Source organism: Lupinus angustifolius, unplaced genomic scaffold, assembly GCF_001865875.1.
Source record: "Lupinus angustifolius cultivar Tanjil unplaced genomic scaffold, LupAngTanjil_v1.0 Scaffold_81_14, whole genome shotgun sequence".
Lineage (NCBI taxonomy): Eukaryota > Viridiplantae > Streptophyta > Magnoliopsida > Fabales > Fabaceae > Lupinus > Lupinus angustifolius.
In genome coordinates, this window is record NW_017723905.1 from 36,830 (window position 1) to 49,919 (window position 13,090).

The 13,090-nt window shown below is 33.2% G+C and overlaps 1 protein-coding gene across 4 annotated transcripts; it reads right to left on the reverse strand.

Moving 5' to 3' along the window:
* Window positions 1-1,061: 1,061 nt before the first annotated feature.
* Window positions 1,062-12,710, reverse strand: LOC109339544 (probable cyclic nucleotide-gated ion channel 5). Of its 4 annotated transcripts, none has more exons than XM_019576998.1 (8): window positions 12,509-12,710; window positions 10,980-11,073; window positions 6,619-7,204; window positions 5,356-5,568; window positions 4,883-5,190; window positions 3,294-3,405; window positions 2,557-2,793; window positions 1,062-2,013 (listed from the first exon to the last, which is right to left on the reverse strand). In XM_019576998.1, exons 2-8 carry the CDS (start codon window positions 11,036-11,038, stop codon window positions 1,321-1,323), a joined length of 2,208 nt encoding a protein of 735 aa, XP_019432543.1. In that variant the 5' UTR covers window positions 11,039-11,073; window positions 12,509-12,710; the 3' UTR covers window positions 1,062-1,320. The 4 variants fall into 4 exon arrangements, with proteins under 4 accessions (XP_019432543.1, XP_019432544.1, XP_019432542.1 ...); XM_019576999.1 differs by lacking the exons at window positions 10,980-11,073; window positions 12,509-12,710 and adding exons at window positions 8,002-8,168; window positions 9,628-9,837; XM_019576997.1 differs by lacking the exons at window positions 10,980-11,073; window positions 12,509-12,710 and adding exons at window positions 8,075-8,168; window positions 9,628-9,836.
* Between the last annotated feature and the right edge of the window lie 380 nt (window positions 12,711-13,090).

Genomic DNA, 13,090 nt, shown 5'->3' on the forward strand with positions numbered 1-13,090 from the left:
ATCCTCCTACTAATCTTCCTTCCCACCAAAAAATGATACTTTATTTATTAATGATTGGTTTACAATTGGCATGTGTCACTATTTTGTGGGTAGGATGATTTGTAACTGATTTAGTAGGAAAATATATTATTATTCAAGTTTTAAATATAAGTCCATAACTACTATAGAAGCCAATATTGTAAGGTTTTGGGAGTCACCAAAATCTTATCACGACTGCCTTTATATTGATTATAATTGTGTGAAACGTAATGATTTTAAAGTTTTAAAAACTATTACAGAAATAGTTATTTAAATATGGATATATCTAGATATTTATATCCATCTACACTAAGTCACTAACACAACTCTACATTGTCCTCGGTATGTTTTTCCAAGTATTGACACATTCATGAGGATCTTTCAGCAATGATCCTGTCCTCAATGATTATTTAGGAAAGGGAACTGTATCCTTGATATAGATCTTGGGATATAAAGTCATTCCTTTCGTAAATAAGTTGAGTTATGTGCTACTAACCTTTGCCATAAGCCCATAACCAACTCAACAATTTAACTTGAGATTTTACAGCATACACTTTCTTTCCTGTATATATGCAAAACAAAATGTGGAATATATGCAAAACTTTAATAAAACTTTAAAGTTTCTGTATCAAGGATACAGCATACACTTTCTTTCCTGTATACAATTTCTTTCCTGTATATATGCAAAACTTTAATAAAAACAAAATAATCTATCTTTAAAAAGCTCTCTTAATAGGGAATACATTTTGTCCCAAAATGTGTATCACTTCATATACCTCGTTTCTCAATAGTAAGAAAATATAAAGTTAATATATATTTAATTTTAGTTTTACTTTTCTGACCAACGAAAAACAAGAGGTACATGGAGTGATACAAACTTCAGAACAAAAGATGCGGTGTTAGTCAATTAATAGAGAAGGAAAAACATGTTTGAACTTTGAACATATAGGTAACATGACCTAGGATCCCCAGTTATTATCATTTTTATGTCTAAGTGATCATTTATTCTAAATGGATTCCAATCATAAAAAGAACAACGGTGATAATGTAACTTCCATTACATATCTGCCAACAATTGAACTCAACAATAAAATTGTGAACAATTCTGAGAACAACTCTGTGGCAGGCCTAACATCACAGTTACTTGGCTTAATGTTTAATTTACAAAGCAGAGGCAGAGAACAACTGCAACTGGAATAATAATCATTGTATAATTGTTTTTTGAACTTTCACTGAAAGTTTAACTAAAATATAGTCATTAATACAAACATGCATTTTAAGAGAGTAGTTAAACATGCCGGTTTAGTCAGCCTCGTCTGCAGTGAAGTCGGGCTCAGGAGGCTTCTGTAGTTTCACTAACTCCCTTGCAGTCTTAGCATTCCGATTGCGATGCACACCACGAAGAGCATTAGCTGCAAATCTTGATGCCAAGAAGGTGGCACCTATACTGTATGACCCACCACTCCCATTGTTGCGAGTTCCTTTTGACTCCTCGGATTCTTCCTTTCGTTGAAGTTCCATAGTTTTCCTTTTGGAATAACGACGCCATGCTGCTTGGATAAAGCATGCAGCCCATGTCCTCCATTGTTGGGAGTAGAAGCGGAAGGTGTGTTGAACCTGTCTACTGTGAAGGCGCCTAAACTGACTGGCAACAAATTTTAACTCTTCAGCAATTAATGCGAATGCCTCAACCTCTGTTAAAGCCTCAACGGTTCGAGTAGAAGATGGGAGGTTCGACCCAGATTTGGGATCCAATGCCCATGTTAAAAGCTCCTCACCGCAGAAGTCGGCCTCTTTCAAAAAACTGCGATTAAAAAAACCACTCCTCCCACCATCTGTGGTAACACTCTCAAGACGACCGCGTATGATGAAAAGCATCTCATCAACTGGATCTCCTTCCCGAACAATGTAAGTTTTCTCTGTAAATAGACATGGCTTCAGTCTCTCACATATGGCATCAAGCAATCTTTCATCCATACTCTCAAACAATGGAACCTACAAATCAAAGAAAAGCAATTAATAAATTAACAAATTCGAAAACTCAGCACCAATTTGGCGAGCTAATCTAAGAGGGAGAACAACTTTGAAAGATCTCATAGAAGACATTGCATGATTGGAACATCTCCTAGTTAAAGAATTGAGTGACTTATCACTTTTCCTCTGATTCGGCGTTTATTGGGAGACACAAAAGGTACCACAGGCTAGACAAAAAAGTAAGCTAGCATAAACTTCACATCATTTAATAACAACTTTGTATTAGTTCATGTATGACCCAGGAAAAGATCATGAGCGGTTACATGAACAGGGGAACAGAGAAAGGACCAAACAATTAATTCATGCAACAGGACCGTTGGTTTCCTTACATAGTTGTAATACCATAAGCATGTAACAAAAAACTATTAACCACATGTGAATTCTTTATACATAACTCCTTGGCTCCCCTCTTTTTAGAAAATAATTTAGACCCTTTTTAGTTTCAAATTTGAGTTAGGGGGCATTTTTGGTGTTTTGCTAATTTTAAAGTGTTCGACATCATACCCTTCTCACTAAAGCTAGACAGAGGTGACGCTTAATGTCTCTTCGAAGATCCTTTGGTAGACTCTGAACCAAACTTTCTTCATCTACACCACGTGTGGCTAACCACTTATATTGATCATATCGTCTCACACGCTCTCTAAGCTCTTGTGGGAGCAAGCGATGATGCATCCACTGTTCTGAATCACGCCTTTTGACTCTCATCTCCTCAAGCCTAATGGTAAGAGACTGAAGATATGTCTGTAATCATATAAAAAGAACCTCAGTATCAGTTACAAATAATCTGCTCTTCATGCTTGCGAATATAAACTTCGAAAGCCGTTTAAAATCCAGTCTATAAGAAGAAGAAACAATATTTAGAAAACTAGCAAAATACATTGAACAACATTCAATTGTCTTTCCTCAGTATGTGCACATGTGAATGTACATTTGTTCTAAACCCTTCATGGAGAACCATCTTAGACCTTTCTTAGTATGAATACTTTCAATTCTGAAAAAAGAACAGAGAAAATCTAGCAACAATGGCATTCATCTTAAACTATACATGATTTAGCCGATGAAAAAGATATGTGGCAAAAAATCGAACTTTTCTCAAGGTAACGTATAGCAGATCATATGTCAACTCCAGCTGCTCATACAAAAAATTCTAGATAACTGTGGAGGCTAGTACACTATTTAATGTCCTTTAATCCAACTCACCTACCTCATTCACATGTTAAACTAATTGATCTTATGTATACCTGCATGTTACCAATCAGAAGCGCAAAGAGGATAAGGCCAGATATGGCTAGTGCTATTGAAAATATGACCTCCCCGGGATAGGTACTAGTTTGAAGCCCCTGGCCAAGTGTACTGCAGTGAAGTAAATGAACAAAAGTAAGTATTGATGTATGACTAGCCTTAGTAATCTACGCAAATGGAAAAGAAAATGAAACATGGGAACATATGATATCATCAATGCTAAATCGTTGAAAAAGCACACACTTTGGGTGAATTCCCTAGTATTTGAAAACAGCCTCTCTGAAAGATACAAACTATTCAAGAAAGTATTTATCTAAAAAAATTAGGTCACGGAACATTTGCATTTTAACAGATAAACATATATTCTATATATATATATATATATATATATATATATATCCAAGGATTTGGAACCATGCTGAGTTAACAGAAGAAATGATCAATTTTTTGAGAGAAATCTTGAAAACAAGCACAAAAGTTGTATGGGATAGAACTTAAAATTTCATTAAGAGTAATATTATATAGTTGATATGTTCAATTTTATATCTTCAACTTTGTAGTTTCAAAGGAAGAACAAGGCACCTAGATGTCAAACCCCCATAAAAACTAGTGGCCATTCTTCAAACCCCATAAAAACTATTAATTATATTTAATGACCGGAATAACTAACATACTCTTAGATATGCATTTTTGAGGGCTCATTCGGTAGTTATAGACTCCAAAACAGTAATGAGTACTCTAATCTTTATTTCACAATAGAAAAAAAAATATTAGGGACAAGATAGGATATTTAGGAAGAATACAACTAGGCGTGGGAAAAGATATCTAAAACATAAGTCTTATAATTATATTTAGAGAGATTTTGGAACCTAAACCTCATAAACATGAAATAGCATGTAATTAAAATAAAAGAATTCACTTTCTATGCAATTTATTTACAGAAACCTTATCCAACCATATAGGACAAAGGTACGTAGTACCCCATAATGCCACAAGAACATAATTCCTCTGATGATTCAGACTGACTTAACTTTTCTTTCCACTAAGCTTTTCAAACTTACTCGTGACATTTATGAGAAATTTTGGCAAGTCAAAAAATCTTGCATCTAATTATCAGATTTATTACAGAGACAGCATATTTGTGTAAGGAACATTCAAAAGGAACAGAGCTACCTAAGTAGAATTTAAGCTACCTACCAGGTTAGTAAACCATAAGAACCACAGTTTTTCAATCCAATTTGATTAACCATTGTGCTGATCTCACCTAGTGGGATTAAGGCTTGGTTGTTGTTGATTAACCATTGTATTTTGTTCTGCCAAAAATAAATCTTTAGAAGGGCCATTTAGACTACATAATTCTTTCCCTTAGAGAGGTCTTCCACTTTCTCAAATTAGTGGGCTGAATAATTCATACTGGAAAAGGAGTTGTACATCTAATTTGATTAATCCCGACACATACTCAAAAAAATTATAATTAATCCAAAAATGTGCATGCTTCTGCCGAAACACTCAATATGCCAGTACTCAGCTCAGACAAAATATGCATGCTATTTGTTTTAATTAATCCAAAGGAAACGGAATTAATTACCTCAAGTTCTGGAGCCCCCACCATAAACAGTAACAGTACTTCGAGAAGAACTTCTTAGATGAAACAATACCAGATGACAAGGCTTGACTGAAAATTCCATAATCAAAAGGTGCATTATCACCTGTAGAGCACTCAGAATTGAGAATACCTTCACTTTTATCCTGCCAGGCACTATAACCATTCATGTATTGGTTGCCACAATACAAGAAGTTTTTATCACACACATTATCAATAGATTCGCTACAAGCCTTCTGCCAGCATGAGTCATTGCGTTCAACAGCTAACAAGTACCAAAATGACCCAACTATCTGCAAAGAACCATTGATTGAAAAGAAAAAATAATAAGTTCCTGGGAAAACTGATGCACTATAAAGCTAGATAGCAAGAACAATTGCATTACTAATGGATGTGTATAATTACAGAAATAGAAAAGGACCGGGAAAACTAACAGAATTGAACACACAAAAACTTACATGGCTGGCAAGCATGAATAAGAGCAAATAATAAGCAGCACCTGCCCATGCAGTTTCAGCAAAGACACCAGCTGTTCTCTTAAGTTCTGAAGTCAATGGTATCATCCGGAAGAATCTGGGAATATACTGAAGCAAGATAATGAACAGCAAGGCCTGCTTTGTTGCTAGTACATCTGAACCTTTTGACCTCTGAAGAAATCTCCAAACCACAATCTGAATACAAGAATGGAGAAGGGAGGAATACAAGGAAAACGGAAGAGTTGAGTATTTTGATACTAGTGAAAATTAAAATTGTAATAAGGATAACTTACTAGTGATAAAAGACCTCAATTACATATCATCAGAGTTTTCAAAGGAATGATAGCTACATGGATCCCACTAAGTGAGATTGACTACATAAATCAAATGACACATAATGTTTTATCATAAATCATTTCTAGACAAATAATGTACAGCTAATCATTTTTAGTGGTTTCACCTATAGTTTTTCTTGGTCTTCTTCTACTTATAACTACTAGGCTACCCTCCATATGTCATACTCTCCTTATCGGGGCTTCTAAAATTTTGCTCTACACATGCCCAAATCACCCAAGGCTAGCTTATACCATCTTTTCTACAATAAGTGATATCTCACATTTCTCTCTGATACATTTATTCCTAAAATGAAGTAATACTACAACAACAACCAAGCCTTAATCTCACTAGGTGAGATAAAAAATTAAAGCATATATGCAAAAGGACTTGAGAGCTTCATTGTGTAGACAACATTGTTATTACTGTATTTAATGTTTCTTCTTTGGGACTTTGATAAGGAGAATATCTTGTTCTCTACTTCTGGTGTACTCTTTCATGCTTCATTCTTTTTCAGTCATGCCACCTAGCCCTATAAGAATGGATAAAGCTTCTATAAAGTGAGCTTGAGTGTAAAGTGCGAAAGTAAGGATGTAACCACCCTTGATCACTCTAGCTAATCGAAGGAGGATACACTTTTACTTGCTCACTTTACACTATAGCTCACTTTAGAGGAACCGTACCGAGTAAGAAGAGACTTCCATCAAGTACCCCAAGTGAATCCCAAAAACCAACCCTCAACATGAATACAGGAAGCAAAGAGCAGATGGTAGTCAAAATATTCTGGCAACCCATAGTGAAAGGTGAGAGTTGTGAACAGTGTTGATACGAAAGTGTCACAAAAACCAAAGAAAATAATCATGCAATATTAACAAAAACAGATTGACTGAAGTTAAAATCAATCTTCTTGACCTGTGGTAAGGGCAACACTGATAGGAAATCAATAATGAAATATCGCCGCAAGTATCGCTTGGCTATCTGTGCTGGATCTATCACAAGCTCACCCCGTCCAAAAACACGAGATGATGGAGCAATATAAGCAGTGCGAAATTGGAGAGCCATGTGTATAAGATAGAAAGCATCGATAACAGTCCTCAAGGTAGTAACTATAATTGCCAACTTTTGGTCTATACCAAGACACTTCAATGAATCATTGATGACGGGGAGATAAAAAAACAGTGGATCAACAGACACAGACAAAATGCATGAGATAACAAAAAGCTTATTCCACAACAGCAAAAATTTGTCTTGAGGGTCAAATATCTTCTTTTCTGAAACTTTAAGATCTTCTGGGAACACTGCACTAGGTACCCCAAATCCTAGTGTTCGACCAATAGATTTCAGGCCTTCAGATCCCTTTTTCATTCCCCTTTTAAAAGACCTAGAGGTTGTTGCACTGTTTCCATGGCCACCATGGCTTAATTTATCAATACTGAATCCATGTGTTCTGGTTCCAGCATTAGAAGGTGAAGATAGTCTAGAATCCAAGTCATCCAACCTAGAAAAAAATGAAAAGAGACCACAAACAGATATCATATTCCATTGTTCTTCTTATATCGTCGGAAAATAATTAGATCTTCATAACAGTAACATAAATATCCAAACTAAATCAGGCACATGGAGAAGAAATGGAGGAATTTTTATCTGGTATCATATGTATATATTAAGATTTAAACTTTTATGAGTCATACCAAAAAGTTAACTCAATTTAAAAAAGAACTATATTCACAATATTTATGCAAAGCACCTTAAAGTGACAGAAACTAGTATTTGTGGGTTTTTTAAATCTTGAGATAGACAAAAGTCCTGGAATTTTCGAAAATAGCAGGTTCTCTAATTTCTACTTCTAACAATATTACAAATGAATGGCACTTGTCAATTGCCTACATATATGCCTTAGTGATAACTATGCTGCAAGTGTATATCATATTGTGTTTATCACTGTAACAATTGTAAGAAGATAATAAATCGTAGTTAATTGCCATAAACATCAAGGTCATAGATAGTAAACTAAATTTAATAACTCTTCTACTTCATCCATGAGTTCATCGTACAAGAAAGACTGAAAATAATTGTTAGGTAAACAATTCTAAGGAATGGTGACAATAAATGAAATCTAAATTGCATGTAAAATTTAAAGATGATATAATAATTGAAAAATTCCTGAAAACATGACTTTAATCTTAATTAAAACTGCAGTATCCACGAGAAAAACATTACTATGTTGCAGTTACAGTAATGACTGCTCAAGTTCAATGAATATTTTAATAAGTAAAATATAGCCAAAGAACATACATATAAATATTACTAACTCTCTTCTCCTTCATATCTCAACAACTGTAACCTTGCAATGAACTATAGTGGATACCTCACAAACTTTTCCCGCTGGCCACCGACGTATTTTGACTTGTAACCGCAGTCAAACATCTTTCAAACAATGGTCACATAGACATATGCATAGCCTGCAGCCAATTAAAGTAAAATTTAAAGCAACCAGCGATAGTATTAAGATTACTCTTCAACATAATAAGTTTCATGCTAGATAGAGGTTGGTGTAATTTTCAACTCAAATCTGGAAGAAGAAAAAATATGGTTTCTAGAATGACATCATGTCATATTATATCATACACATTTAGAAACATATGCTCATACTGATTCTCTTTTGATCTTACAAGAATACAACCAAACAACAACTAAACAACAACATTTCCATACTAGGTGAGACCGGCTACAAGGATTTTTTTCCGGACAGAAATATGGTCTAGGTCTGACATGAGCAGACCACTACTAAAGGGCCATTATACAAAATACAGGATAAGACATCCAAGCATGCAATAAAATTCTTGTCACAATCACTCATACATTGAATGTTTTACCGACTTGACCGTACCCAGACCCACTCAAGCCGACTTGCATGGAGAAAGCCACCCCCAACTACTACTCCAGAATGAACCGAGGATGCTCTCTGCCTCTCCCAAAGACCAGGTAAGAACAAGATCATTATGTCATCATAACCACGTCTTCAAACAAGCCATTTAGATTACACCCCGTGTGATATTTTCGCCTATAGTTTTTCTTGGTCTCCCAAATCAACATTAACTATTGGACTATCCTTCATCTATAAAAGTGAACCTAAAGTTGCAACTTATTACATCAGATATTTTTGCATCTCCTAAACTAAACTGTTGCTTATTCTAACGCTCCTTGCAGGGGCAAATTCATGGGTACACGACCACCTATATATAATTTGTATATATATAGATATAAATTCTATATATATATATGATCATTAATATATATAGATATAAATTATATATATATATATATGATCATTAATATATATATATATATGATCATTAATATATATATATATGATCATTACACGATAAATCATTATGACATCGTTCGATTGATGACGTCCTTTGATCGATCCACATAGCCGATCCAGCATAAGCAAGAAAAACAAAACACATAAAACCAAAATTATTTTTTTCATTCTTCACTAGTAAGAAAAAAGCTTACTTAATGGTATATTTGACCATTTTTTCATATTTTCTGAATCCGTCCCTTTTAATAAAGTCTAAATAAATATTAAGAAAAGTTTCATTCTTTTTAGTAATATCATTATTTTTCTAGTTATATATGTTCAAATTTTACCATCAATCAACACTTCAGTAACAAGAACACCGATTATATTAAAATTCCTCCTTAATCCAATTCCAAATTAATTATTTTAAGAAAAATAGAAATAAAAAAACTGAACTCATTTTCCTCTCCATAACTGTAGAGTGAAGTTGAAATTGAACATAAAAAAACTACAATTAAGTATGAGTAAGATGGAAATGAAAGAGAAGATAAATGGAATCTAAAGATTCGATTCTGAATGAAAAAATGAAAAGTGGAACAAAAAAAGAAAGGGACCTTGTTGGGAGAGAGAAACTGGATCTTCCGGTGAGTAGGAATGAATGAAAAGGGAGGAGGAACCGTCTGAAGTTGGTAGGTTGAACCGGAATATCCGGCGAAGAAGGAGAGAGAGAGAGAGAAATGATAAGAAGTGAGTTTGGAAAGAAGGGGAAATTTGGAAGCAAGTGAGAAGAAGAGAGAGAAAATTGGAGACAAGTCAAGTAAACGGACAAGTTGTATTACCAAGTTGTTTTCAATTCACACCATAATATTTACAAATTGTTTGTAACTTAATCATGGTTTTTTTAGTGTAATATGCATGTAGAGTATTAAACCCTTTCATTTGAATTATTTTTTTAAATAATTAATGATAATTAAAAATAAATGGTAAATAATATAATAGTAATATAAAAAATCTTACACCATTTATGTATAAATATTTTTCTCTTTCTTTTTAGGTCAAGAGTTGAACCCAATTGAATGTGAAATTGATCAACAAATAATAATTAGGGAGTAATTGATATATAAAGGTATCGATTTGTATGAGTAAAAAGTGATTAAATAAGTTTTTATCCCATTTGAAGAAAAACAAATAATTTAAAGGACGTTGACATTAAAAAAGACAAGACTAGATTGTACTTTTGTGTTTATATTGAGATAACAAAATCTTTTAGATGAAAGAAAATGCAATACCAAACATTCAGAAAATATAGAAACTAAAAGAAATAGAAAAAAAAAACGAATGAGGACATATTTTAATAGTAGATTTTCATGAGTGATGATTCTATTAATCGACTAGGGCGAGCATAATTGGATTCTACTCACTCGCCTCATTATGATTAGATTCAAATATGATTATATTTTATTAGATCCAGGTTTGAGTTCAAAAATCATACGCGGTCAATATTTAGAATCGGGTAAGGAACAAACATGGCTCACATGACCAGGTTCATGATTACTCATTCATCATGTTCGTATGTTTCTATTCAATTGTATACATAGTAATGACATTCATTTGGCTCAAAGTATCATTAATTCTCTAAAAAATTCATCAAATATACAGACTGAAAATAATTGTTAGGTAAACAATTCTAAGGAATGGTGACAATAAATGAAATCTAAATTGCATGTAAAATTTAAAGATGATATAATAATTGAAAAATTCCTGAAAACATGACTTTAATCTTAATTAAAACTGCAGTATCCACGAGAAAAACATTACTATGTTGCAGTTACAGTAATGACTGCTCAAGTTCAATGAATATTTTAATAAGTAAAATATAGCCAAAGAACATACATATAAATATTACTAACTCTCTTCTCCTTCATATCTCAACAACTGTAACCTTGCAATGAACTATAGTGGATACCTCACAAACTTTTCCCGCTGGCCACCGACGTATTTTGACTTGTAACCGCAGTCAAACATCTTTCAAACAATGGTCACATAGACATATGCATAGCCTGCAGCCAATTAAAGTAAAATTTAAAGCAACCAGCGATAGTATTAAGATTACTCTTCAACATAATAAGTTTCATGCTAGATAGAGGTTGGTGTAATTTTCAACTCAAATCTGGAAGAAGAAAAAATATGGTTTCTAGAATGACATCATGTCATATTATATCATACACATTTAGAAACATATGCTCATACTGATTCTCTTTTGATCTTACAAGAATACAACCAAACAACAACTAAACAACAACATTTCCATACTAGGTGAGACCGGCTACAAGGATTTTTTTCCGGACAGAAATATGGTCTAGGTCTGACATGAGCAGACCACTACTAAAGGGCCATTATACAAAATACAGGATAAGACATCCAAGCATGCAATAAAATTCTTGTCACAATCACTCATACATTGAATGTTTTACCGACTTGACCGTACCCAGACCCACTCAAGCCGACTTGCATGGAGAAAGCCACCCCCAACTACTACTCCAGAATGAACCGAGGATGCTCTCTGCCTCTCCCAAAGACCAGGTAAGAACAAGATCATTATGTCATCATAACCACGTCTTCAAACAAGCCATTTAGATTACACCCCGTGTGATATTTTCGCCTATAGTTTTTCTTGGTCTCCCAAATCAACATTAACTATTGGACTATCCTTCATCTATAAAAGTGAACCTAAAGTTGCAACTTATTACATCAGATATTTTTGCATCTCCTAAACTAAACTGTTGCTTATTCTAACGCTCCTTGCAGGGGCAAATTCATGGGTACACGACCACCTATATATAATTTGTATATATATAGATATAAATTCTATATATATATATGATCATTAATATATATAGATATAAATTATATATATATATATATGATCATTAATATATATATATATGATCATTACACGATAAATCATTATGACATCGTTCGATTGATGACGTCCTTTGATCGATCCACATAGCCGATCCAGCATAAGCAAGAAAAACAAAACACATAAAACCAAAATTATTTTTTTCATTCTTCACTAGTAAGAAAAAAGCTTACTTAATGGTATATTTGACCATTTTTTCATATTTTCTGAATCCGTCCCTTTTAATAAAGTCTAAATAAATATTAAGAAAAGTTTCATTCTTTTTAGTAATATCATTATTTTTCTAGTTATATATGTTCAAATTTTACCATCAATCAACACTTCAGTAACAAGAACACCGATTATATTAAAATTCCTCCTTAATCCAATTCCAAATTAATTATTTTAAGAAAAATAGAAATAAAAAAACTGAACTCATTTTCCTCTCCATAACTGTAGAGTGAAGTTGAAATTGAACATAAAAAAACTACAATTAAGTATGAGTAAGATGGAAATGAAAGAGAAGATAAATGGAATCTAAAGATTCGATTCTGAATGAAAAAATGAAAAGTGGAACAAAAAAAGAAAGGGACCTTGTTGGGAGAGAGAAACTGGATCTTCCGGTGAGTAGGAATGAATGAAAAGGGAGGAGGAACCGTCTGAAGTTGGTAGGTTGAACCGGAATATCCGGCGAAGAAGGAGAGAGAGAGAGAGAAATGATAAGAAGTGAGTTTGGAAAGAAGGGGAAATTTGGAAGCAAGTGAGAAGAAGAGAGAGAAAATTGGAGACAAGTCAAGTAAACGGACAAGTTGTATTACCAAGTTGTTTTCAATTCACACCATAATATTTACAAATTGTTTGTAACTTAATCATGGTTTTTTTAGTGTAATATGCATGTAGAGTATTAAACCCTTTCATTTGAATTATTTTTTTAAATAATTAATGATAATTAAAAATAAATGGTAAATAATATAATAGTAATATAAAAAATCTTACACCATTTATGTATAAATATTTTTCTCTTTCTTTTTAGGTCAAGAGTTGAACCCAATTGAATGTGAAATTGATCAACAAATAATAATTAGGGAGTAATTGATATATAAAGGTATCGATTTGTATGAGTAAAAAGTGATTAAATAAGTTTTTATCCCATTTGAAGAAAAACAAATAATTTA

What these genes read in the sequence shown, in the direction of transcription:
- LOC109339544 (XM_019576998.1), bottom strand. Translation starts at nt 11,038, where the DNA reads ATGTTTGACTGCGGTTACAAGTCAAAATACGTCGGTGGCCAGCGGGAA. An exon ending in TATTCATGCTTGCCAGCCAT is followed by an intron (nt 5,191 to 5,355) that starts GTAAGTTTTTGT and finishes GGTTCTTTGCAG; the next exon opens with ATAGTTGGGTCATTTTGGTA. An exon ending in GTCTAGCTTTAGTGAGAAGG is followed by an intron (nt 2,014 to 2,556) that starts GTATGATGTCGA and finishes TTTGATTTGTAG; the next exon opens with GTTCCATTGTTTGAGAGTAT.